Genomic DNA, 26,993 nt, shown 5'->3' with positions numbered 1-26,993 from the left:
AGCCATCAGAAACATAAACATCTATGTTTATGACATAGAATCCCCGCTTGTGAGTTTGGAATCTCTGCTCGTGAGTTTGCTGCCTGGCCTTGCAATATGTGTTGCAATCTGCCTAATTAAGTCTTTAGCTACAGGCAGCAAAGAAATCAAACTGGGATGATAGGAAGAAAGGAATACCTAAGTTCACCAGTCTGGTTCCAAAGGTAATACTGGACATGCTCAAAAGTCAAAGATACAGTTAATTTGTAATAATGATGATAGAACAAATTTTCCAGGAAACGGGAACTTTGTTCTTAGTAGGTTCTGTTGCTGTACAGATCTGTTTGTCATAAAACACCGGATAAGAAGTCAGGTATAAATTGGATCACGACTGTTGAACTACATTTCATAATCATCCAGTGTTTGGACAGGTTGGCCTTGGGAGCCTCACCCTTTCACAGGTGGGGGGTATAAATTCTGATGCTCTGCTTCATTGGCACCTCTTGTGCACGATGGGCACAAAGAAGATCCTGCTTTTCCTCGTAAGCACAGCAATTCTGTGTGCCATCTCAGGTAAACTACTTTAAATCTTTTAAAACATCCTTACAAACAGGTAGTGAAGAGGGGCTTAGTCCTCTTCACCAATTTCATACACGTATCTCATGTGCTAATACTGTGTTCAAAGATTGTATATGTAAAACAGACTGCAATTAGATAGCATTGTTTTCTTATTAAAAATATGAATCAACTTTGTGATTAACAATTATTCGCGTTGAAGTAAATTTAGTGCAATGAACTGATGCTATTCTGACTTTTACAGTAGTGTCCTGTAGCATAGATTAAAACAAAAAGTACTGCTGTGAAAATATTAATGGCTTTATTTGTATAAATCCATGTCTATTAGTATGAAATTTAGGAGGAATGTAGTTTCTTGCCTGTGCATACCTGCTTTAAAAGACTTCAGAGTTCAACTTGCAGATGCACATGGAGCAGCAATGCTTTGCTTTATATCATGTAATGGAAACACAGTAGTAAGATACAGCTGCTATCATATATGGTATCATGAAGTCTCAAGGACTTGTATTTTTCTACCAGATGTGTCCTTGAGGCTTTCATACACATAGAAAGAAAACCTGGAGACAATAAAAGCCCAGTTGGCAAATTTACACTTGCAAATCACAACTGTGTTCAGGTAGGTTGGGCTTTGTGAGAAACCAATATTTAGTATTACTGAGGACTTTCTGACTACTACTGATATTTCGCTGGAGTTAATATTTGAATACACAATATACCCAGTAAACACTTCTGGAGCTGTGTCTTACCTGACAGCATCACAGTTTGCATTGGAAAAAAGACTTCTCTGTATCAATTAAGCCATGCCTCTAGGTCATTGTCATTTTTTTTTATATCCTTCTTAAACTTCAGAGCCCAAAGCTTCACATGGTACAGGATGTGCAGCTGCACCTCCATTGAGTGTAGAGGGACAAGTGTTCTTTTTGACAGGATGACTGCAGCTTGATTAGTGCACCACAAAATAGGCTTGGCCCTTTTGAAAGCCAAGGAACAGAAATGAATTTTGCTGAGCTTTCCATCCACCAGAACTCCTACATCCTTTCAACAAGCACGAGACATGCAGAAGAGAGGAATGGGAGAGGAGAGTAATGGAAATGAGGAACCTAGGTCAGCTGAGAGTAGCAATCTTCATGGCCTTGAACTTGTGTGGTGTTGAAATTGCCCTGTGAAGGAGAGATGCGTGCGTGCTGCAGTGTTTTCCCATGTGTTCCTTGTTTCTCCTTTCCCAGATGCCTCTCTGAGCTTGGTGAATGGCTGGAACCGCTGTGAGGGGCGCGTTGAGGTCTACTACAATGGGAGTTGGGGCACAGTCTGTGACAACTCCTGGGACATCAGTGATGCCACAGTTGTGTGCAGGCAGCTGGACTGTGGCTTTGCAGTTTCAGCGCCAGGAAATGCCTATTTTGGACAAGGCACAGGCACAATTTACCTGGACAATGTGCAGTGCACGGGGAATGAGTCGTCCCTCTTTGAGTGCAGGAGCCGTGGCTGGGGCGTGCACAACTGTAACCACTCTGAGGATGCCAGCGTGATCTGCTCAGGTACCATTGATTGTCCTTCCCAAGTCCTGCTACTTGGGCAGATGAATTGGCCCTACTTTGCCTGGCATGGGGAGGTCGTGGAGCCATGTTTGCAGCCCGTGTTTTGCCGTGCTCCTATGGGAGATGGCCCTGCCGAGACCCCCACGCTGTGCATTGCAGCGTGACAGGGCAGCACTGCCATCCCCAGTGCTGGGAGCAAACCTGGTGCTCTCCTTTCTCTCAGTGTCCCTTACTTGCTTCTTTCTCTTCCTGCCTCAACAGGTGCTAATACCTCAACCCTTGTTTCTACTTCACCACCATCCGGCACACCTGGTATGTATGTGATTTTTATTTATTTATTTGTTTTTGCTTATTTTTGTATGGGTTGTCGTTTATATTTCATATCTCAAAGTTTTGTCTTTTATAGTCTTTAATAAAATTCTGAATTTTCCACAATATCTACTAACTTGTGAAATCCTACCTTTTACCCTTCCGTTACTCTGATTGTCCTGTGAGAATATTTTGGCATCTGTCACTTTCCTGATCTCTCATATGCTTTATGCCATTTTAGCCAGCTTCTGTTCTTTTCTTTCATGCATGTTTATGCTTTAAGCCTGCCAAATGCTAATTAGCAGTGTAGCTTCATAGCTCTGTAATGATTACACCTTAGCCTTGTTAAGAAGAGTGTATCCATTCATTTCATCTGGACACTTTGCCATCATTTGCTCTGGTATGTGTACGTTTACTGTATATCAATTTGTTGATAAGGAAATCTAAGTGAATCTCATTTACATCTCTTTTTTTCAGCTCAAAAATATTTCTGTGGTAGCTTCCTTTCCAATTCATCTGGAACAATTCAGAGTCCCTTTTATCCTTCAAATTATCCAGATAATGCAGATTGCTTGTGGGAAATACAAGTCGTGAACAATTATCGCATTATGCTCACGTTTGGAAGTATTCAGTAAGTAAATTGCTTGTTTCCTGACTAGTAAATGGGGCAAAAATTTCAGCTTAAAAGCACAGTTCTCAAACATTTTCCCAATACTTAAACGCGTATCATAAACATTACCTTGAAATTGTGTCAGTGCAGTATCTTGGTTTGTTGTTTATTCAGCATTTATAATACTGAACTTTACCAAATGCATTTTACCCCACTGCTCATGTTTTACCCTATGTTCGTGTTCCTTCCCCAGGCTGCAAGGTGGATGCCAGTATGACTATATTGAGATCTATGATGGTCCACCAAGTACTTCTCCTCTGCTTGGAAGAATTTGTTCTGGTTACAACATCATGTACACATCCTCTTCAAATATGCTGACTGTCAGATTTCACAGTGACTCTAGATATTCAAATAGAGGGTTTTATGCTGATTATCATTCCTTTCCAGCAGATCAGAACACCAGTAAGTTTCCGTTCACTTTATAACATTTTCTTGGCCAAAAGGCTTTTATACCCTGATGTTATTTGCCAAAGTATTTGTTAATGTTTTTGCACCACTCCTAAAAAAGATGACATTCTTACTTGAATTTCATAAGTGGTTATTAACTGATTACTTCCAGACAATAATTAATTTTTCATTTTATAAAGACCTTCAAGTATCAAGTTGGTTCCACTTACATGGTTTTTTTTATGATGGTCAGTCTAAACTCATCTTTATTCTTATCACCTCATTATTTTCACGTTTTTTCTATTCTTGTGGACAATTTCTTGTACAAAAATTCATTAGAAAGGATATTTGAATTTTCCCTACTCCAACTAGCAGGACTATCACCAGCACCAGATCACATCCATTATGAATTTAAGCAGCAATGAAAGTGAAATTGGACTCTGAGCTGCATCTCCAGGGGTCTTACCTGCAGAGACTCAGATGTGATCATTTCCCTCTACTCAGTGCTTGTCAGGCAGCAGCCTGAGTACTGTGTTCAGCTCTTGTCCCACCAGTTCTAAAGTGATGTAGACAGACTGGAGAGGTGTCCATAGGTGGTCACATAGATGTTCAAAGGGTGGAGAACTTGACTTAGGAGGAAAGACTGAAGGAGTTAGATAGGAGGACCTCATCACAGTATTCCTGTGCTAAGAGTGTGGCTACAAAGAGGATGGAAGCTCTTTTCAAGAGGGCCACATGGAGGAGATGAGAGGCAACAGTTACAAGTTGCATGGTTAGAGGTCTTGTCTTGGTAGAAGAAAAAAAATTTCAGTGAGAAGAATCAATCTCTAGCATCTCTGTCGTTGGAGTTTCTCTAGATGAGATTGGACAGGCTGCTACATAACCTCATCTGTGCTTCCTTATCCCATGAAAGATTGAACATAATGATCAGTTGCAAATCACCAAAGGATGAAATTTTCATAGCCACAACTTCTCTGAGTGATCTCTTCCATTGCGGTCTAGCGGGGGAATTTTTCTAATGCATTTCTAATTTCTAACAGCCACCCCAAGCACAAATAGTTGCCATCAATACTTACAATACTTACACCTGCTGTCCCTGGACACTTATCTCTGCCAGAAGCTAGGATCTCCCTGGGATCATTCCTTTCCATGTAATGGACCCAGTCATGACGATGGTTCCTAGATCTCCTCCCTAAGCAAGTGGTGTTTCTGCAAACAGTGTACATTTATTTCTACCACTTCCACATTAGCTTTTGGATGCTTATTTAGAAAAGACTCCCATCTCTTATCATTTTTGCATGAGTGGTGATACTGGATCAAGGTGTCATCAAAATACTATGGTATACTACTTGTTTTTACTAGGAGAGTAACTGAAGGTCAACTGAAGTTTGTCAGAGATTATTCACATCTAAGCGTCAGGTGTAAAAATGAAATAGCTTCCCTAAATGGTAGAAGCTTTTGCATTTGGTGAAACTTTATCATGTGAACATTATTAATTACATCACTTCACTAATAATTCATATTTTCTGCCCTAGCCCTGTTTTGCTTCCCAACCCACATGCGTGCAGTTGTAGAGAGAAGCTACCTCCAGTCACAGGGTTACTCTGTGTGGAATGCTAGCTTGTCTGACTCTTCTTGTAGACCAAGAATTACATCAACCCAGGTTATATTCAACATTCCATACAACAGCTGTGGTACCCGTAGACAGGTGAGTGTCAGTGTATTTTGGACATATCTCCAGGTCTGGGCACAGAAACTTAATATGCAGTTGGAAAACTGTCAAGAATTGCATGGGGCATTGCTGTCTACAAGTATTCAGAACACACAAAAGAAGCATGTCTTTCCGGAGGCTAAGGTTGATTAAACATTCCTGCTTGTCCTTCTTAGATTTTAAGTAATATCTGTATGTATTTTAGTGATGCTTTAAAGAAGAAAGTGTAGGATAGAGTGAACAGTCACATATAAGATGCTTTAGGTTTTTGAGTATGACACATCCTTTCTGAGTAATAGTAGGATCTGACACATACAGTTTGTACTGCACGGTGTGAACCTAACTACGCGCAATAATCTTGCACTCATCTAATGTGTCAAACAGAGCAGCAACGAGACTTTCACCTATTCCAATATGATAAGAGTATTTGCTTCTGATTCCACCATCAAGAGGAAAAAGGACCTTTACTTGCATGTGAACTGCAAAATGCTCCAGAAAACCTGGGTACAAGTAATGTACATTGCTAATGACCGTGGTGTTGCTAACATTGATGAAACCCAATATGGCAGATATGAAGTGGACGTTGCATTCTACAATTCCTCCTCTTTCCTTTTGCCAGTGTATAAGTTTCCTTACTATGTTGAGCTGAATCAGAATTTGTTCCTTCAAGCTTCTCTTCGCAGCAATGACTCAAATCTGGTGCTGTTTGTGGATACGTGTGTGGCATCACCTGATCCTAACAATTTTAGAACACTGACCTACGACTTGATCAGAAGTGGGTAAGAACTTTCTTAGGAATGATTTTGAAAGTATTCGGATACAGAGATCTTAAAGTGAGTCATTTGTGAAAGATATAACTTAGGACCAGTGTGCATTGGTTATCATTCTCAATACAAATACACTTTTAATAAACACTTTCTGCCACATACTAAATAAAATTAAATGTGGCAATTGAAATCCCATTGAGAAGTAGCAGTCAAGCTCCAGTTTCACTCCAGGAGGCAGTGTAGAAACTGAGGTCTAGACTTGTTTCTGACATAGATGAATGAAATACTGGAATGCCGATGGCTCTTTGTTTCTGTACTCCAAAATCAAAGTTTTTTAAATACTGTTTCCTTGAATTTATACAAAATTTGCCTTTTAATTTGAAATGGAATATTTGTGCTCTCTTGTCAGTAATGCTAAATAGACAAAGAGCTAGAAGCATAAAAGTGTTGCTCTTGGTGTCACATTTTCTTCCAGGAAAGAAAAACTCTTGCTAATTTATTTTGCTTGTGTGCTTAGTGGGACTTGAATCTTTCTACCTCCTGAGAAGGAGTTCTTATTGGTAACCTTACCAAAGTCAAAAAACCAACCATTAGGCTGGAAGTTTATTGCTTGTAGGAAGCTAGGGCAGTGACGTAGTGCCTCCTGCATGTGAGATGAGTGTCCTCCCTTTTACACGCTGTGTGAATATGAGGAAGGTTTTCCTTTTGTTGAGATTTCTTTTGATTCTACCTGTGAAAATGCTTATTCATCAAGCAGAAACAGAAAGGGCACTCAACCAGGACACATGTCAAATAGATTCTGGTCTTTTTACAGTTAATTTTTATTCATTTGACCTTTAACAACGTCAAAAGAAAGTGTATTTACTAAATCTAAAATCAGTAATATCCTCTTATAAATATCATAGGTGTTGGGATATCATTGCAATATAGCATAAACTGTGAGAACTCTGGGATCTTTATGAGGAAAAGATGCCCAGTGAAATCTAATCTGTTAGTTTTCTCTCTCTCTAGGTGTGTTAAAGACCCTACCTACTCTTCTTACTATTCACCATACCCAAGCGTCAGTCGGTTTGCTTTTAATGCATTCTCCTTTGTCAACCGCTTCCCATCAGTCTACCTGCAGTGTGAGATGGTGGTGTGCAGCTCTGGTGACTATTCTTCCCGCTGCTATCAAGGCTGTGTGAACAGGTTCAGGAGGAATGCAGGATCTTCCCAGGGAAAAGTGAGCGTTGTCATCGGACCTGTTCAGCTTCAGGAGGCTCCCAGTGAGAACAGGAATGCTGGTGAGTGCAAACAACTTGTATTCAAAGTAGGGCTCTGTATATTGCTGTGTGTTTGCATGTCATTTCAGAAAGCCAGTTCTGCTGGCTTATGCACAACCCTATTACAATTCTTAAGACTATTTTTTTGAATGTATATTAAGTTATTTTATAGTATTTACAAACAATTTCCTTTCTATTATACTTAGGCCAAATATTTGTTCTCTTCGTGTCAAGCAGCAATTGATTTAGTTCTGCCAGAAGAGAAATGAGATGTAGCTCATCTACCTACTGGATTTGTATTAGATTTTCAATGTTTTTTTCTGCCTGATTGGTATACCTCTTATTTATTAGCAACCACACTTTAGGTCCCCTTGAAAATGTTTCCCCATTCCTTATAAATGGTGTTTCCACTGTTAGGAAACAGCATGTATGGTCTTGGAGTGTAATTATTACAAGTTCCTAGAATTGTTTGAGCTGGAAAGGACCCTTAAAGCCATCTTGTCCAACTCCCTGCAGTCAACAAGGGCAACTGCAGCTCAATCATTCTTAGCTACTTTTTAAGTTCTTGCCATAATCTTTGCTTGTTTGCTATGGACACAGAATCACTTCTTAAACACCTGATAATTTGTTTTCCATTCAGATCCGTATTGCAGATCCGATCAGATCCGTTTTGTATCAATTTCTCTTTACCTTTCAAATGAACTAGCTCAGGAGGCGAATGTAAGTCCCTCTCTTTCTCTCTCACTCACAGAGCTGCCCTCCAACACCCAGGTGAGAGAAGAGCTCGAGAGCCCTGTGAATGCTGCCAGCTCCCACGTTCCTCTGGCTGTGGCCGCCGCTGTGCTGGCAGCTGCCATCCTCACAGTGGGAGGAATTCTTCTGAAGCGCAAAATGCAAGAACCCATCCCCTACCAGATAATGTGAGAGGTGACCAAGAGTCTGCAGGTGGAGGGTGCAATTCGGATGTTTCAGAGCATTTCAACTGAGCTCCTGTTTTGTTGATGTTGTGTTTCAGGAGAACGATTTCAGCAGCTTGGGAAAGAACTGATTTCTTTTGCCATTGCTTACATGCAGATAGAACACTTGTGTGGTGTCCTACTGGTATTAGAAACTCCATAAGTAGCCAAGAAAAACGTTTCTTTTAGAGAAAAGAATCTCAGTAATCAGCCATAGAATAAAATACACAGATATTGCACATAAGGAATTGTTCCTGTACAATGTTAATTTACTGGGGGGGAATGGTTCTTCACATTTATATGGTTCTCTCAGAAAATGTAGGCTATTTATAAATGTTTGCGTAGAAGATAAATACAATCTGACCTGTTGTGTAAGTGTGTAATTTAAAAACACAGGGGAGGAAGCATTTGTAGAGAGATATTTCTTTTTTTTTTTTGGTCTTGCAAATACACTGCCTATGTGTCTGAGCTCACTGCTGATACATTATCAGATTAAAGGACATGGTTTCTGAGAAAGTGACTTTGCCAAGGAGCAATCTGTACTCCTGCTATTACGCATTTCCAAACCTGTAGTGGCAAGGGGAATGTACGAAAGTTGCCATAAGGAAGCGTGACCAGCCTCATATCCCTGTGTGAGAACAAAATAATAACAACATTAATAAAGGAAGAACCTATTGGGAAGAACCCACTTGCTACAGGTGAAAAGATCATTGGTATTTAGTTGAGAAATGCTCCTCTTTAGACTTTTTTGTTTTCTAGCAAGCAGTGACAGAGGAAAGCTTGTTAGGAACAGCATGAGTACTACCTGTGAGGTGAGCCAAAGACAAAATAGTGACTTATACTTGAGATTACATCTTGTCCTGGTGAGGAGGATAAGAATAGACAGAAACAGTCATTTCAGCCTGTAGTATTTCTTCCTACCTTTTCTAGGTGACCCCAGGCATCTCCTCACCTCCCCATGCACTGTGGAGAAGGGACCTAACAAGGATGGACTGCCAGTGCCTACAGAGAATGGAAGTGCATTTTGTTTCCCACACATGGGGAACAAGGACTGAGGAGGGTCCTCCCCTTTTCTACCTACCACCCTACAACCACATTTGAAGGGCAAAGCAGTCAAGGAAAAGGACCATCCTCTTTGCTCTCTTCTACTCTCTGCTCATCCTCTCTGCCCCTACTACTTTCTCTCTTGCACCAGCTCCTGCTGTTGTACTGCTGTTGTGCTACCCCATAATTTTTCATAGTCTGATGGCACCTTTTCCACATCTTACATTCCCAGAGTATCTCTGTAATCAGACTGGGAGAAATATCCTAGGCCCAGGATGTTGATGCCTCCAATCAGCAACATGCTTGTGCTTTTCAGAATTGTTTTCCCATGCTACATCTGTACCAGGGTTTCTAGATGAAGATAAATCAAGGTTGTACCAGAATACAGGGTAGAAGTACCAAGTGCAGTGGTTTCAATATTAAATGTTGCTGTGAAAAACACTAATAAACTGCTCAACTATTTGATGTCCCAAAACCATTGTCCCAATCTCCCCACAGTTTCCTTGATCCACAAGTAGAAATGTGGAATTCAAAAAAACTAGGCTTGGTGAGGAAGAAAAAAATCGTTTTCTGAGGTAAACGTGCTCAGTGAATGGCACTTTTCTTAAATACCTTCCCTCCCACCTCCTGACCCATGGCATTCAGGAGCTCTTCTATTGGTAAACCCAAGGGACATGACTCAGCTTTTCTGATCCACTTGTCTCCTCACTGTAAAACAAACACAAATTGATTTGTATTGACATGCTTCATGTCACACAGGCAACAGAGTTCAAGAGGCCATCAAGGAACCTGATAAATTTGACTAAACTGCCTCACAGGATCAAAATACAGACACTCAGACTATTGCCCCTTTGTGTAGAAATCTGTGGACACCCTCGTTCCAGTGTAGATGCTTGGAGTAGTCATGGATGAAAACTGATTAGTGTCCTACGTCCTTTCAGTTGTTTTCATCCGAACATCACAAAAGCCAAAATGTCCACAGAAGCTCCCTAACAACAGGCAGCAGAACATAAAGTGTTTTCAAAGTCCTTTCATAGAGTAATATGCTGAGAAACACTTTAAGCTGCCAGAAGTCCTAGAGAGCAAAAATACATTATTGCTAGAGACCTTCTACCCAATGGGAAGGATGAAAACCTCCTTTTTACGGTATTTAACTGAATTAATTCAATATAATCTGAACATAGTAGTTATCTATTTGTACTGTGCTGATTGTCTGATGATTAAGAGCTCTAGAAATACGTAGATCTTTGACGTTTGTCACAAAGAATTAATTAATGAAGAATGAAGTGAAAAAATAAATGATCAGTGTTGTTTATTTACCTGGACAGCTTAGTGGGTATTTTTTCCATTGAGCCATATGGGAATCACTTTTGTGTTCCCCTTCCTCCTACGCCTTTTCAGTTATTACAAGAGTTTGGAGAATTGCTGTCCATCACTTACTCTTGCTTCACTGATTGCAACGTTGGATTGGTCAGCCAAATGTACTGTATTTTCTCAGCTTCTTGTCAAAATGTCAAAACAGAAGAATATGAATTGTGAATACCAAGTGCTGAGTACATTTCCTCATTCGTGTGTGAATGTGGTTGTTTGGATAAAGAAGAAATATATTTACTCTTCTCTTAGGTTTGCTTTCAAGGCTTCCAACCTTATCTTTGGCCTCTTGTGTTTTGCACTTCCTTCTTCCATTCCAATAATGCTGGCCTTTGTGGAAAGACCTTCCAGGTCATTTTTTTTTCCCTTGGGCTCCTTGAACGCAATAGATTTGTGCATTACAATAACCTTGCCACAGATTTTGACTGCTGATAATGCCATTCAGGACTTGATGGCTGTAAAGGTAAGAATCGAATGCAGAATGATATTTTGGCGCTTCGATCTTAGGATAGTTGTCAGACTACTAGCCACTCTGACAAGAGAATGATGAATGAGAATTCAACATTATTTTATGCTTTGGAAAGCTTTGGATGCGTTTTTCAAATTTTAGAACAAACATAAGTTTGTTAAATATGCTCAGAATCCACTGATTTTTCTGCTTGGTTTTCACAAAAAGTTACCAGCTGACCGTGATTCTCTTCATGTTTTCTTGCCATTAACAGTTTCATGGTGAACAGAGTATGAATTTGGCATGACCTTAAAACTCCAAAAACAAATATACTCATGCTGGAGCTGCAAGGTTCTTCACATATCTCGCAGTGATTCACTTAAAGCCTCAGAACAGCCTCACTAGTTATCTGGAGCAAGTTGCCCACATAGTGTGGTAAAGTATGTGTCACTCACAGTGGTGTGAGATCCTCTCTGCTGATGGCTGAGGTGCTCAAGAAAATAAATCAGTAAGCAAGCCTTGATGCCTCTCTGAGGTCTGCTCTTGTTATAACACCTGGCAACTGGCAGCTCAGCACAGAATCACTGATTGCCCCCTCTCCTTTCCTCGTATCTCCAGCATGTTGCCTCTCCAGTGGCTTCTTTGACCATCAAGACCCTGCAGCCACTTGCAGCCCCCTTCTTGTTGGCTCTAATACTGAAGGTAGAAACACTGAAGTTGAGGTAAAGCTAGCAATGCTGGTAGGACCCAAGTGTCTAGATGAGGTGTCTGTTGGTCATCTTCACTTTATATTTAGCAACAGCCAGTTCTGGTGGGTTATGTTCAGAGACTCCCACTTGTTCTTGATCATGATGCTATTTTATCATATTTAAAGTATGTCAAATCTGTACCCCATTGATGGCTTCCCGGGGAACTTGTCTCAGTAGCTGGAACCAAGGTATGAAGTTCTCTAACAACCTTCTTGGAGATAATCCCATTTGAATTTCAGGATCCCACTACCTTCCTCAGACTTGCCAAGATTTGTCATCATAAAAGAAAAACACGAGATTCATCAGCCAAAATCAAGATCAAAATCATCTTTGGATAAGAGCTCATTTTGTTTGTACAACGAGGTGATTGTACAACTCATAGTAGCATAAATATTTTCTTCCAAGCAGTGGAAAATGTTACTCTTGAGATACTATCTTCAAGAAGAAACCAGGATGTGACAAAATATTGAATAACAAGTCAAACATATTTTTACTTCAGACTATCATGCCATGCTTATTTTACCATCCTCCTGTAGAAAAAGAGATCTATAAAGCCACTCCCCTTCAGAAATAGAGAGTATATATCCTGATGGTTCTTTCCATCAACAGCTCTTGATGAGATGGGTACCACTATGATATTGATGTGCTTCCTTTTGCTTGGTGCAGCAGTTCTGGAGGCCAGATCAGGTAAACCACTTAGACTTGTTCTAAGGCACATAGAAAATGTGAGATATAAAGATTGTTGATTCTGTTGACAAAAATGATAGTCATGCTGGTATTAACTTGGGAAAAAGATTAAAGGTGAAATTGAGTGCATGTTAGCAATTCTAGTAGAACAAAACTGTCCCTAATTATATTAAATTGTAATATTTATTTAAATCTTCTAGCGGAGTGCATTCTGCACCCATGGGACAGTCCTTGTCTCAGTGCCTTGAATCATTGTTAGAGTTGCTTCTATGACTATATAATGTATGTGTGGTTCTCCCCGTTACCGAAATTTGACCTAGGAATTATGGAAGAATTTATTTATATTTTACTAAAATAGATACTTATTGTAGAATATATATGTGACTACATAGGTTACATGTAAAATATTGCTTGAGTTATTTGAATCTTCACCTTATGTACAATTTAACGAAATATGAAAGAGATTAGTTTTCATAGTCTATCACTGTGTGATGGATTACAACAATCAAAGACATGAAATGACTTTCATTCAAAAAATTTTTGGACCTTTTTTCCTTACACGACAGTTACTGTCTCCTAAGTGATGTAGGTACCTTTGAGGTAAATAATAATGTGTATAACCTACAATAACTGCAGGTAATTTTTCTAGTTATAGCTAGATAAGTAGTTATAAAAGTATCATTATAGCAATTTATATTGCCCTCATCCAGTTTTCTTTATCTGTCCTTTCTGTCCTCTCCTTGCCATCTTTCTCTCAGTCTCTTTTTCTGTTCTCTCTGCTCTTGCCTTCATTCCCCAGCCCTGCCTCTGTCTCCTGGGTCACAGCAAGAGCTGCATTTGTAGCTTTGAAGACTTTTCCAGTTTTGACACCTCTGAAGTGCAAAGCAGGATGCATTGTATCTGATTAGATTCCCAGCAAATTATTTTGCTTGAATGAAAGTAAAATCATTTCAGATCACTTTTAATTTCCTAATGCCAAGTTTGTTTCTCCCCAGGTTTGCTTCTCCAGTTTGAAGAAATTCTATAAGTATGGTTTATAAATGTGCATCTCCAAGTAAATGCTTGAAACAATTGAGATCCATAGAAATCAAGGGCCAAATGTGTGGCTCCTCACTTTGAACTGACAGTTAACAGTGCATAAATAGGGAAATATTTAGTTTGGGCATTGTCTTGACAGCTCCTCTAGTCCATCAGCAGTGAATTAGATCAAGTGAAGAAATCCTGGAGCTGGTAACTTCTCAAGATTCTTTTGCTTTGGATGACTTTGTGTCAAGTAACGAGCAACACATAGATTTGACAGATAGGAAAATCCTGGCAAATGCAGCTTGCTAGTTTGATTTCCGAAGTATAAATCCTGGAGATAGTATATTACAATACTTATTTGGGGACTTACTTACATTTTAATAAACTCATCAAAAATGGATCTAGGAATTGATATTTTCAGGCTGTTTATGCAGGATGTCTGAATTATGGAAAAGCTAAATCAAACTGAAAAGCAGATGGGTTTCACATGAATAGATCTATTTTAAGAGCAGCTATCTAGGTGTGTTCATGAAAAGTTATTCAGCATTTCTTCATGTAAGAAAGTAAAAGCCAGTGGATTCCTACTGAAATGCTTATAATTCCATTGTGTTCATTGTCCAGTTTTTTGAACTTTCCTAAAAAATACAGGATTTAGTTGTGATATGTGGACTCTAGATCTTTAAAATTCCCTTGCAATTTTACAGGAAGACATGTTCCATATAAATTCCATAAACGAGGGAGAAGAGGTAAGAATGACTATTTTTTTCTGTAAAATCCCACTCTTTTTTCAGAAGAATTAATTTGGTCTTATTCTGATGTCATTTTAAGTGAACTAGCACACTGCTTAGTGTCCTTAATGTCGCACATCAGTAGTATGGAATGGCTTCTGAATTCCAAATTGTTTGCCTGGTAATTTTTCTATGCCACCACTGTGGTTACCCAATGAGAATAGGTTTAGGAAGAAGTGGTAGTGGATGTCCTTGCATTTTGCTGTGTCCCTGAAACCTCAGCAATTTCCCTGAGCCACTTTGAGCTTTGCCTCTGCCACCAGTTCAACATTCTTTCCACAGCACATAGAAATGCTACTCATACACGCTTCTGGTAAGACACAGGTTGGGGGAAGAAAAGTCTTGTCGTACTTTCTAAACTTATCTGGGATTCAATGCAAATTGCTCCATCTCCCTCTTCTTACCAGAAAACATTTGGAAGGCAATAAAGAACTACATAAACACATGTTTCTAAAGCATGTTATTTTCTTCCTATCAACAGAGCAAAAAATTTTAGTGCTATTTTTCTTACTTGAATATTCCTAGGATTTCATTCTGATATTGAAATTCATTTTCTTTCTTTTACTCGCTTACTTGTGCTTTTCCTATGATCAAATAATTTCATTTCTTACAAAAATAGTTTGATCTTATCCCACTTAGTCTTCTGTAGAAATTTTGCATGAAATACATTTAGCTGACTTTCAGGTAAGGCAGGGAGGAAGAAAATACTGTCTGTCCCTCCACCATCTCAGTCCACGCCGATGGCTAATACTACACCAGACAGGCACCCAAGGGGAATGGTGGTATCCTGGGGCAGGAAGATGACATAAGCAGCTTCTACAGGTCCTTCCCAGCTAACTCATCCAACTGTGTTTGTGCTCAACTCCCTCTCTCCCATAGGAACCAGTCTCCACCTGGTCAATGGGCGGCACAGATGTGAGGGCCGCGTAGAGCTGTATCATGAAGGCCGGCTGGGAACGGTCTGTGATGATCTCTGGGACCTCGCTGATGCCCAGGTTGTGTGCAGGCAGCTGGGATGTGGCCAGGCCATTGCAGCTCCGGGCAGTGCTTACTTTGGCCAAGGCTCAGGCAGCATCCTGCTGGATGACGTGCGGTGCCAGGGAAATGAGCTGGCCTTGCAGCACTGCAGTCACATTGGATGGGGGAGACACAACTGCCGCCACTATGAGGATGCTGGTGTTGTCTGTTCGGGTACTGGGACATTTCTACTTCTCCAAAATCTTTTTCTATAAAGTGCATACAACAGGTGCATTTGGATGTAGGGTTACTCAGACATACTTCTGAGATATAAAAAAAAACCCCATGCTGTGATATCTCTATTTCCATGTGCATGTTTTGTTTAGTGCACTTGTAAGTGACATTTATTTCCTACATGGCATCTATAGTTGTCAGGAGTATTTAGAGGAGAGCTCTGGTTTCCCCTGACCTTTGGTGTCCCACGCAGCAGTGTGCCACGGCAGTGCCCTTCCCTGCCATCACCATTTGTAAATACCAGTTTCAATTTAGTAATAATTTTAAAGCATGTCGCTCACCTGCCTCCATTCTTTCTGTTGACTTCTGTCAAGATAGAGCATGCTGGTGGAGTAATTTGTCCGTCTTTCATTCGTGTGGAGCCGGGTTTCTAGCTTACACACAGTCATACTCATTACTCAGATACACTTCTTCATATGGCAACTGTCCTTTATTTATATTCACAGAATGGAGCTCCACTGAACCCCCAACACTGCCCACAATGTGGCTGTCAGAGACAAGCTCCACATTAGAATCAACCGCTGTAACCCACACCACAGCACCAATGACGTCCATTCTGGATTTGACAACTTCATGGCCAACGTCCACTACACTGGCTGAAGAGACTTCCACAGCAGCAATGCCCAGCACAGGACTGTTAGCAACCAGCATGTCACAGTGGAGCACCACACTAGAAATGACAACCACACCACAGACTAGCACTGCTCTGGAGACAAGTACTGAAGTGCCAACGACCGACAGAACACCAAGCACGACATGGGCAACAACTACAGTGCTGGGGACGAGCTTGCCCATGGACTTCAGCACAGCAGGTAACTCTGCCCAGTGTCGCTCACCAAGCTACCTCATCCCCTCAATATTCCTTCCCACACCTGATTGCACTGGAGGATATTTCCTAGCCAGGGGAAGAAAAATTGTGGTCTCTTCCTCCATCATCTCAGTCCACGCCGATGGCTAATACTACACCAGACAGGCACCCAAGGGGAATGGTGGTACCCCGGGGCAGGTAGATGAGATAAGCAGCTTCTACAGGCCCTTCCCAGCTAACTCATCCAATTGTGTTTGTGCTCAACTCCCTCTCTCCCATAGGAACCGGTCTCCACCTGGTCAATGGACAGCACAGATGTGAGGGCCGCGTAGAGCTGTATTATGAAGGCCAGCTGGGAACGGTTTGTGATGATCTCTGGGACCTCGCTGATGCCCAGGTTGTGTGCAGGCAGCTGGGATGTGGCCAGGCCATTGCAGCTCCGGGCAGTGCTTACTTTGGCCAAGGCTCAGGCAGCATCCTGCTGGATGACGTGCGGTGCCAGGGAAATGAGCTGGCCTTGCAGCACTGCAGTCACATTGGATGGGGGAGACACAACTGCCGCCACCATGAGGATGCTGGTGTTGTCTGTGCAGGTACTGGGACATTTTACTATTCCAAAGTGTTTTCAATAAATGGCCCCAATTTATGCTTTCAATTGATTTGAGTGTAGTGTTATTCAGTCATCCTTCCTCCAAGACAGCAATATGACTTACCGTGATATCTCTACTGCTGTATGGATGCAGTCTTTAGAGCTGTACCAAGTGACATGTTTTTCTTACCTGGCACCTGTAGGTCCACCGAATACGACAGACTGGCCCCATTCAATGGGTGAGTCATGCCTCCCTGGCCCTGCAGCACACTCTGCCCCAAGCAGCAAACAGCTGCTCCCACAAAGGAGCTGAGCTACTGCAGGAGTGGTGGTGATGGGGACAAGCCCTGCAGCTGCCCACAGTCCCACAGTCCCACAGTCCCACAGTCCCACATCTCCAGGGCAGGAAGCTGTAGGAGAGAGCTCCAGCCTCAGTTGGCTCAAAATGTCTGGGCCTTAGGGCAGGTGCTACAGCTGTGCCCTTCCCTGCCATCACCATCTCCAAATACCACTTGCAATTTAATGATGATTTCAAACAGGCTGTTACCACCCCCATTCTCTCCATTATCTTCTGTCAAGGTGGAATGTAACAAAGGGTAATTAGACCCAATCCCATTCCTGAGGGGTCTGTAGCCTACATGAGACATGCCCATCATACAGACAATGCTGACGTGAGTGATTTTATTCTCTCTGTTTGCAGGACTGAGTGCCACCATACCGGTCACCTCCGCAGTGGAGACAAGTGCCCCAATTCCAGAGACGACCTCCCCACTGGAGAACAGCACAGCAGGTAACTGCCCAGCACCACTCACCAAGCACCTTCATGCCCTCAATCCAATTTCCTAAACTCAATTGCATTGGAGGATATCTATCTCCCAGCCATGGGAAGAAAGAAAATATGGTCTCTTCCTCCACCACCATCCCTGTCCACACCGATGGCTAATACTAGGCCAGACAGGCACCCAAGGGGAATGGTGGTACCCCGGGGCAGGTAGATGAGATAAGCAGCTTCTACAGGTCCTTCCCAGCTAACTCATCCAACTGTGTTTGTGCTCAACTCCCTCTCTCCCATAGGAACCGGTCTCCACCTGGTCAATGGACAGCACAGATGTGAGGGCCGCGTAGAGCTGTATTATGAAGGCCAGCTGGGAACGGTTTGTGATGATCTCTGGGACCTCGCTGATGCCCAGGTTGTGTGCAGGCAGCTGGGATGTGGCCAGGCCATTGCAGCTCCGGGCAGTGCTTACTTTGGCCAAGGCTCAGGCAGCATCCTGCTGGACAACGTGCGGTGCCAGGGAAATGAGCTGGCCTTGCAGCACTGCAGTCACATTGGATGGGGGAGACACAACTGCCGCCACCATGAGGATGCTAGTGTTGTCTGTTCAGGTACTGCAACATTTTACTATTCCAAAGTGTTTTCTGTAAATTGCACCCATTTTATGCATTTATAAATTAACTTCTGTCAAGCTGGAATATTATGGAATAATAATTTGTCCTGATTTCATTCCTGGCGGACTCTGTCTGTACCCTATATTGGGCATTCCCATCATTCCACTTATCCTCTTGTGGCTGGTATTATCTTCTGTATTTGTAGCAGTGACCGCCACCACAGAGACAAGTTCCCCTGTTCCAGAAATATTGCTGAGAGAAACAAGCTTTCCGGAGGAATACAGCACTGCAGGTAAGTGTGCCCACTGTCACCCACTGTGCCTCTTTGTGTCCCCGATGTCTCTTCCCACACCAGTTAGCAATGGAGGTGATCTTCCTGCCCTGGACCTCTCATGTCATACAATCACAGAATGGCCTGGTTTGAAAAGGTCCACAGTGATCATCTAGTTCCAACCCCTCTGCTATATGTAGGGTCACCTATCACCAGACCAGGCTACCCAGAGCCACATCCAGTCTAGTCTTGAATGCATTCCAGTTAAGCGTTCTTGGCAGTCAAATCTGCAAGGAGGATGCAAGCAGAGCATGAGGAGGAGCTAGTAGTTTGGAAGCCTGTGTCTTGGGGCCAGGATCTATTGGGCAAGGAAACTGCTGGCAGCTGGGGACACTGCAGAAGAGGGTCATGGAGTGTGTGCCCCTTCCATGGATAAATATTTCCATAAGTCTTTTGTGGAAATGTTCTGCATGATGAGCGTGCCGTGGAATGGGAGCTCCTTGGAGATGGGTTCTGCTGGGGAATTCTGACATACCCTGACTGTGTTCAATGTTCCACACCCCAGGCGCCCGTGTGCGGCTGGCCAGCGGCCGACATGCCTGCGAGGGCCGCGTGGAGGTGCAGGACGGGCAGCGCTGGGGCACAGTGTGTGACGATTTTTGGAGCGTGAGGGATGCGCAGGTGGTGTGCCGTCAGCTGGGCTGTGGGCCTGCCATCGCCGCCCCGGGCAGCGCTCACTTTGGTGCTGGCACAGGCCGCATCCTGCTGGACAACGTGCAGTGTCGTGGGGACGAGACCTCCCTGCTGCACTGCCGGCATGGTGGCTGGGCTGTGCACAACTGTGCGCACATGGAGGATGCCAGTGTCATCTGTGCAGGTATGTGGGTGATGGAGATCCAGCTCCATGAGCGCCTCGTTGAGCTCCATCCCTTCCATCCAATGCCCCATCCTGGTGCTCCTTCATCTGAGCATCACAGCTCACCCGTGGCTCCTATTCTTCCCCCACAGCTGCTGTGAGCACCCCAGCACCAGATGCAGGTAAGACTCTCCCGTGGCTCTCATCTTTTGCATTTTGTTGAGCTCTTTGGTTGGACCAAACCATGGACTGGTATTGCCAAGGTGTTCATGTTGTTTTGTTCAGAGCTAACAAACCAAAGTGCACTGACATCAAGGCATGCCAAGACTGCAAGCACACTGCTACTCTACTGACATTAGTTGTGTGTGTGTCATACCCTTTATTTAGTGTGATGATTTTTATACAGTGCTCACATAGTATTTTTCAAATTGATACGGTTTTACTCGAAATGTTCACCATTTGCATTCACAGCTGCAGGCAGTTTATCAGTCAAGTGTTGCACATTGGGTCCTGTTTGGCTGTACAGCTGCCATTGCCTTCGTCCTGCTCTTTCTGCAGTGAGAAGCAGAATTCAGAACTTGAGCATTCACAGAAAACAAAATGGAGAATTGCCTTTTGCATGTTGCATGCTGTAAGAATTAAGTTCAGAGCTTATGCCCACCTTCCTATAAGGAAGCTGTATGGCTTATCTGTGTGTTTTATGTAAGAACACATTCATGCTGGCATTTTGTAGCCACCCTCATGGGCAAAGCAAGAGATAATTCATTTAAGGCCTTGCCCAGCTGCTTGGAGTGCTTATTTCCGTGTGAGGGGATGCTGTCTGTTCAGGAAGGTGTTTCCATGTTGATTCTCATGGCCCCTCCCAGAACCAGACCTTGACTTCAGGAAGAAGAGATCAGAGCAGCCTGAAGATGGTGATCTGACACTACAGATGTGACAACGAACCAGCAATGTGAAAGTAAACCTGCAGCAAAACCAAATATTTGTTTAGATTTGAAACATACTGAATATGACCTGAAGCCAGCAGGAGAGCTGCTTTTCAGCAGCTGTAGAGTAGTTACTTTAAGCAAAAGTTACGTTTTGTAAAGGTTACTGCGAGTAAATTCTCTTCCACTTCCTTTTGCAGCACCTTACTTTTGTGGTGGCTTAATTTCAAATTCCTCTGGGATGCTGCAGAGCCCAAACCACCCTGGAAATTATCCAAACAACGCTGACTGTGTGTGGGAAATACAAGTACAGAATAATTTCCGTGTTATGCTCACATTTAGAGATATTGAGTAAGTAAATCATTGATTCCCCAGGCAGATAACAAAGCCAAAACTTACTTGAAGAGTTTGAAAGTATATTTGAGACATTTTCCCAACTTGAAGAGTGTCTTCCAGCATTTGGAAGACTTGAACAGATTGGATCAGTGAGGTGTTTTCTGCTTGCAACTACATGCACAATGAATAAAACCTCTGCCCCAAAAGCTTCAAGTGCTGAAGGCTTTCATCAGGTCAGCCCGAGCTTCTAGAACACTCTGACAGGTGCTGATGCTTGTTTCTCAGGATGCAGAGCAGCAGGTGCCAGTATGACTACATTGAAGTCTATGATGGGCCCCCACACTCTTCTCCACTTCTTGGGAGAATTTGTGCCGGTTCCTTTCGCACGTACACGTCATCTTCAAACCTGATGAGCGTTCGCTTTCACAGCGATTCAAGATACACATCTAGAGGGTTTCAAGCCCACTACTCCTCCATTCCAGCAGATCACAACATCGGTAAGTTCCTGTTCAGAATAGACACCGCTGCTCAACAGACAGGCCTGTAATAGATTCTTAAAATAAAACATGTCGTTTCGTAAAATAAACATGTGCAGGTATTTAAAGTTGTAAGGGAAAGGAAGTGATGTGTGCAAAATATTCTGGATTCTAATGTGAGCTGCTTTAAGTAAAAATCAGCATTTGATTCAGTTGTGCCCTTTGATCATTAACCAGTTGCCTAATTCACAAATGTATCTTACCTTCTTCTTCCACCAGCCCTTACGTGCTTGCCAGACTACATGCACGCAGTGGTTAGCAGGGACTATCTCCAGTCCCAGGGCTACAATGCAGAGGGGGTCACCCTGAATGACACTGGCTGTGAACCAATGCTCACATCACGTGAGGTTGTGTTCAACATTCCCTACGACAGCTGTGGGACGACGAGAGAGGTAAGCTTACAGCCCTGCACTGAACTGCAGGGCACACTGAAATGAGTCCTGAAAGGACTGCTGTGGTCCTCGGTGCTAAGAAATGCAATGAAACCTGTAGGTTTAATTGCTTCAGCATTCCTTGCCTCATGGAATCTTCATGCTTAATAGAAATGACTTTTCAGGGAGGAAAATCATCATTGTAAGTGCCGTGCAGATTTGGGGTGATTGTGCATTTCATGGTCAGTGTACAGAAGTGCAACAAGTTGGCTCTGCTGTGAATTCAGAAGTTTTTCTCCACTAATTTCTGCTTAATTAAATACCAGCAAGTTTATTTACATCTCAGCAGAAATAACCAACACCAAGCTTAGTTCAAAGAGCTTAAGATGAAACTACCCTTTTAATTGCATATTACTTTATCAAAGCTTAGAATACAGGATGTGTAAGAAATTCAATTCCTCTTTTTAAATTACATTACAGGAAAGCAATGATACAATCAACTATTCCAACGTGATCAAAGTTATCTCTTCTGGGCACATAATAAAGAGGAAAAAGGATCTTCTGTTACACATCAGTTGCAAAATGCTACAAAACACATGGATGCAAGTGATGTATGTTGCTGACGATACTGTGGATGTGAATGAAAATCAGTTTGGAAGATATGCTGTAAACATTACGTTTTATGATTCCTCATCATTCTTGCGGCCAGTGCGTGACTCTCCATACTACATTGATCTGAACCAAAATTTGTACCTTCAAGCTTACCTTCACAGCTCTGACCCAAATCTGATGATGTTTGTGGACACATGTGTGGCATCACCCGATTCTCATGATTTTAACACTCTGGCCTACGATATAATCAAGGATGGGTAAGAGCTTTTGCAAGTCTTTAGATGTGTAGTGGTAATGTCCTTCCTGCATTTATTTTAAAAGAATAGAGACAGTGAGAACTGGTTTGGGTCTTCTTATCAATGCACTGTCAAAAGAGTTCTCTGATTTTTTTTATTCTTTTTACAACCTAGGCCTAAGAAATGAAACTTAAACCTTACTAATATTTTGTTTGGCTGGCTTTGTCCTTGTCCTTATATGCAAAACTCAGTGAGCAGTGGGATGGATGGATGAGATGGTGAAAACTGGGAGCAGAAATCTATCATCATAGGCATTCATATTTTAGTAAATCCAGCAGAACCACGTCAAGTGTCAGGCCCATTCGTTGTGCCTCACATAGAACTGACATTGAGCAAGGAGCCCATTCTCCCCTCTTCACCGCTTGGCATACTTCCCTCTCTAGCTTCTTCACAGGACTTAGGTATACTTAGACACAGTCTAAAAGTTGCATTATTTTTGTTCTCAGCACCTGGCTGCGTTCTAATTTGCTGTATTTTTGAAGGAATCCACGTGTAAATCCATAAAGACTAATTCTCTTTATTTCTTTCTAGATGCATCAGAGATTCTTCCTATGCCTCGTACTACTCCCCCTACAGCCACTTTGCTCGCTTCAAGTTCAATGCCTTTGAGTTCATCCACCGCCACGCGTCGGTCTACCTGCGGTGCGAGCTGGCGGTGTGCCGGCTGGGCGACTACTCCTCCCGCTGCTACCAGGGCTGCCTGAGACGCTCCAAGAGAGAGGCAAGTCCTGCCCACGAGAAAGTAGACGTCATTGTCGGACCGCTAAAGCTTCGAGAAGGAGATGCTCAGAGCAGGAATACTGGTAAAGTCAAGTAAATTTATCTCGTTCTTATTTTAAGCCTTACTTAGTTGCTCAAGTGAAAAAGCCATAGCTCTATTTGTTTCTGACATCTGTCCTTGAAATCTGCTTGTGTTAACTTCACCGTAAACAGGAAGGGATTGTTTGGCTCGATTGTCACAGAATCGTAGAATCATAGAATCACAGAATTGTGGAATCATAGAATGGGTTAGGTTGGAAAGGCCATAGAAGATCATAAAGTTTCAATCTCTCTGCTGCAGGTAGAGTTGCCAGATATTAAGTCAAGAACATAGAACCCTGTCTTCAACATCCTTCTTCTTTCAACATCTTGCAAACTATTTTCATCTGCATGCATGAAAAATGATAGCTGCTTTGGCTGTCCCAAAAGAGTAACCCAAGGTAGTGCCATAATTCCATTGGACTAATTAGCTCCAATCTGATGGTGTAAACTGATTGCCAGCTCTGCTTCCTGAGAAGCACGTTCCCAGATCTATTCAGAAATGTTTAATTCCTTCAGTTGTCTTCTGCTCATGAAGCTTGCTTAGTTGTCGTCCTTGCTACCAAAACTCCTGTTCAAAGGGCAATGAAATTAGAACTTCTGGCTGTGATCTAGGAAGCATCCCTTTTAGCACAGCAGCTCTTTGTGCCCTGCTCCTTGACACCACAACACCAAACACTCCTCTCTTCCCTCACAGGACTGGATGTTTCCGTGCCTCCTCCCAACACGGTTCCCACTGCGGGTAATGTGCTCGGGCCTCTCACTGCTGCTGTTGCTGTCCTGGCCATCGTTGTCTTCGTTCTTGCCGGCTTTCTTCTGAGGCCTGCAATGAAGAAACCACTTTTACAGAGGATAATGTGAAACAAAGGCCAATTACGAGACAATCTCATACTGTGAGCCACCAAAATGCTTCACTGACAGCAATCACATACGTGCCATTTGTAAGAAGCCAAGATGGAGTGAATTCTAGCCTGTTGCAAGCTCCAAAATAACTTTGTAGTCTTAATTCCTCTTAAATGATTTAAGAATAATTTCAACAATCATTGCACGATTTGCTTGGTGCAGTCATTTTACCGTTTTTCTCCTCTTTAATTATCTCCTCACATTCTCCCGAGAAAGTTCATCAGATACCTTAAAATAATGCCAGCTGGAGAAAAAACATGAATGAGGCAATAACAAATATTTCAAGGTTTATTGAAAGAAAGGAAGACTTAGTTCTGGGAGAAGAAATATGCCATTTGGTGTTGTAGCTGTACCCTGTTCTAATTGTTGGAAGCATTGTTTTTAACGCTGAAAATTTCACTGAAACAATAATCGATCTGTGCTTATTTATAAAATGCAGAGATTTTTAAGCTGAAATCTGTTGCACAAGGAGCGTCACCTAAAATCAAAGGAAGGAATGTTTACAAAGGAATAATTCACTCTTTTGGTTTCAAATTAATATCCATGTGATTAAAATACAAATGAATAATTTGTTGTGTTGAGGACTGTGGTCTGTTGGACAAAAACTTGCCAAGAACATGGAAGTTTACAGATAATTTCTGCCCTTAGGAAGCCAGAGAATAGGCTGGTGATGTCTGATGCAGAAATACCCTCTTTTGGTTTTCCAGTACTTTCTCCTTCCTGAGTATCACACACAAACACTACATCATCCACGTCGTTCTGGGGCCTTGAGGGGAATTATCAGCCCTCATCCCAGTGTTCCCTCCAAAGCAGATGGCTGATCTAGTCTTTGAGTATTACCCTCATCGTCACCACCCCAAAGTCTTCCTGACAGATTTTGCCCAAATCTTCCAAAACTCCATTTGGCCTAGGCAATCTCTCCTCTTGCTAAACAAGGCTCACACTTCAAACTGACATCACTGTGGAAAAGCTTTTCAAAATGCTTCCTCTCAATTTTCACTCTTGCTTTTCAAGCCTGTTTAGTTCTTGACCTCTCTTTCTTGGCCATGAGAATAAATTCTCTCACCTTTCTCTTTAGGTGCATTATGTTGATGCTTTTCCATTCCATTTTCTGTTCTCTGCATCAACGAAATCCAAATTAAAAAACACTGAGCTGTTAAAGGTGTTGTCAACCTTTGAACTGCACAATCTGATCTAAAATCTTGTCAACTCCCTCTGACTCAGTGGCTTTTGGATACAGCCTAAACCAAGCAAAACTGTAAATCTCATTCAAGAGATCGAACTTCAATCAGAGGTCTTTTAAGGTCTCACCAAAATGTCATTTTAACATCAAAAGAAATCTCACACCTGCTTTCCAGAAGAAATAACCTTGTTCATTTTTTTTAAACACTTTTGGATGCCAATCAAACTACAAAAATATTTAACTTCTTTTTTTCCCCACAACTGTTTACTTTGTTTTTTGAGGAGTGTGATTTCTCTGGACTTACCCAGCCCTTCTGAGTGCGTAGCACACATTCGTAAATCAGACTGAAACACGCTGAAACAGCCAAATCCTACATAAGCATTTACCACTGGTGCATGAAAACATGAAAAGCAAGGTTTGGGACTTTTGCCTTTTATGTCTTAGTTGAAAATACAAGGAATTAAAACCAAAATGCAAACTAAAACTGTTCATTTGACCTCTTTGGGGGTGTTGGTTGTCTGCTTTGTGTGGGTCAGTGCTACCACAATCCGGTGCTGCCTTTGTTCAGATGAGCTCCCTGGAGATGGCAGTTTGCTCCTCCTTCAGAGAAGACCAACCAACCATCATCTGGCAGGCTTTTGCTCTGAATAACTGTCTGACTTTGGTATTTTTATTTTTTCCTTGTCTCTGTCACTCAATGGCATGTACTCAATCATGCAGTCTGTTCTCATTCACTCAACCAACAACCTCAGCACCATGTAAACGTTTTTGCAGCACTGTGCTGAAATATGAGTGTCAACATCTGCAGTGTGATCTGAGCTGGGAGAAGGTAACGAATTACACCACGTAGGTACATCTCATGTCACTAGAAGTGCATGTAGACCTGATAAGCACATAACAACTCCCAAAGTGGTACTTCATGGTATTTCATGGAGAGAGGATGGAGCCACAGCAATCTGGGTTCCTGCCAGTGTAATTTTCCCAGCGCAATCATGGAACCTATGTGACCAGTCGTGGGGTTAAAGCAAAGCCCAGGAACAAAACTCATTTGCTTGTTTGTATGCTAAATTTCCCGTACTTTGCTCTCCTGTTTATCTTTCTATTCTAATTTTGGAGTATGGAGAAGATAATACGACTCTGCAGGCCTTCTTCCCAGGGACGTATTATGAAAATATTTATAAAAGGGTATAAATAAATGTTGTTTTGTTTCTGGATCCCACAGCTAACAAACAGATCCAGTTGTTAGTAACAAATCCCCAAGTTCTGTAGATTGAGACTTAGGAGAGCTAGTTTGCTTTTGCAGGATATGGGTGAGAACCACAGTTTTCTTGTTTTTATTACTCTCTCCCCATGCCTCTCCACACAAGCCCACAGATACCATTGACACCAGCCTGAAATAAGCAATTAACCTTTATTTCGTGGTTCCAATCAGGTATTCTTTTAATACCCCAGATGGAACACTTACACTAAATTCCAATTAAATGACTAAATGAATATACTGCAGCAATCATTTCCACTTGACTGTTTGAAATAACTCTAGCAGACTCCAACAGAGCTTTTTTAAGCAGGGTTATACTAGAATTTGCCCTGAGCTGGAGATCAG

The 26,993-nt window shown here is 42.2% G+C and overlaps 1 protein-coding gene across 1 annotated transcript; it reads left to right on the top strand.

The window, feature by feature from the left end:
* Positions 1-396: 396 nt before the first annotated feature.
* On the top strand, positions 397-24,658 carry LOC122160012 (deleted in malignant brain tumors 1 protein-like). The gene is made up of 22 exons (XM_042818198.1): positions 397-552; positions 1,782-2,093; positions 2,355-2,405; positions 2,880-3,033; positions 3,266-3,474; positions 4,995-5,167; positions 5,555-5,949; positions 6,949-7,220; positions 7,951-8,119; positions 11,293-11,308; positions 15,099-15,456; positions 16,606-16,917; positions 17,988-18,299; positions 18,508-18,594; positions 19,139-19,450; positions 19,582-19,611; positions 20,556-20,706; positions 20,977-21,188; positions 21,447-21,619; positions 22,079-22,467; positions 23,038-23,309; positions 24,002-24,658. Exons 1-22 carry the CDS (start codon positions 492-494, stop codon positions 24,163-24,165), a joined length of 4,584 nt encoding a protein of 1,527 aa, XP_042674132.1. The 5' UTR covers positions 397-491; the 3' UTR covers positions 24,166-24,658.
* Positions 24,659-26,993: the final 2,335 nt, after the last annotated feature.

This window comes from Centrocercus urophasianus, unplaced genomic scaffold (assembly GCF_019232065.1).
Source record: "Centrocercus urophasianus isolate 14NV4802_14NV808 unplaced genomic scaffold, USGS_Curo_1.0 seq_17, whole genome shotgun sequence".
Classification (NCBI taxonomy): Eukaryota; Metazoa; Chordata; class Aves; order Galliformes; family Phasianidae; genus Centrocercus; species Centrocercus urophasianus.
This window is presented reverse-complemented; position numbering and strand designations above follow the sequence as displayed.

Excerpts from the sequence above, each read along its gene's own strand:
- LOC122160012 (XM_042818198.1), top strand. The coding sequence starts at position 492 with ATGGGCACAAAGAAGATCCTGCTTTTCCTCGTAAGCACAGCAATTCTG. Across the intron at positions 18,595-19,138 it reads GGAGGAATACAGCACTGCAG|GCGCCCGTGTGCGGCTGGCC; the intron begins GTAAGTGTGCCC and ends TCCACACCCCAG. Across the intron at positions 23,310-24,001 it reads TGCTCAGAGCAGGAATACTG|GACTGGATGTTTCCGTGCCT; the intron begins GTAAAGTCAAGT and ends CTTCCCTCACAG.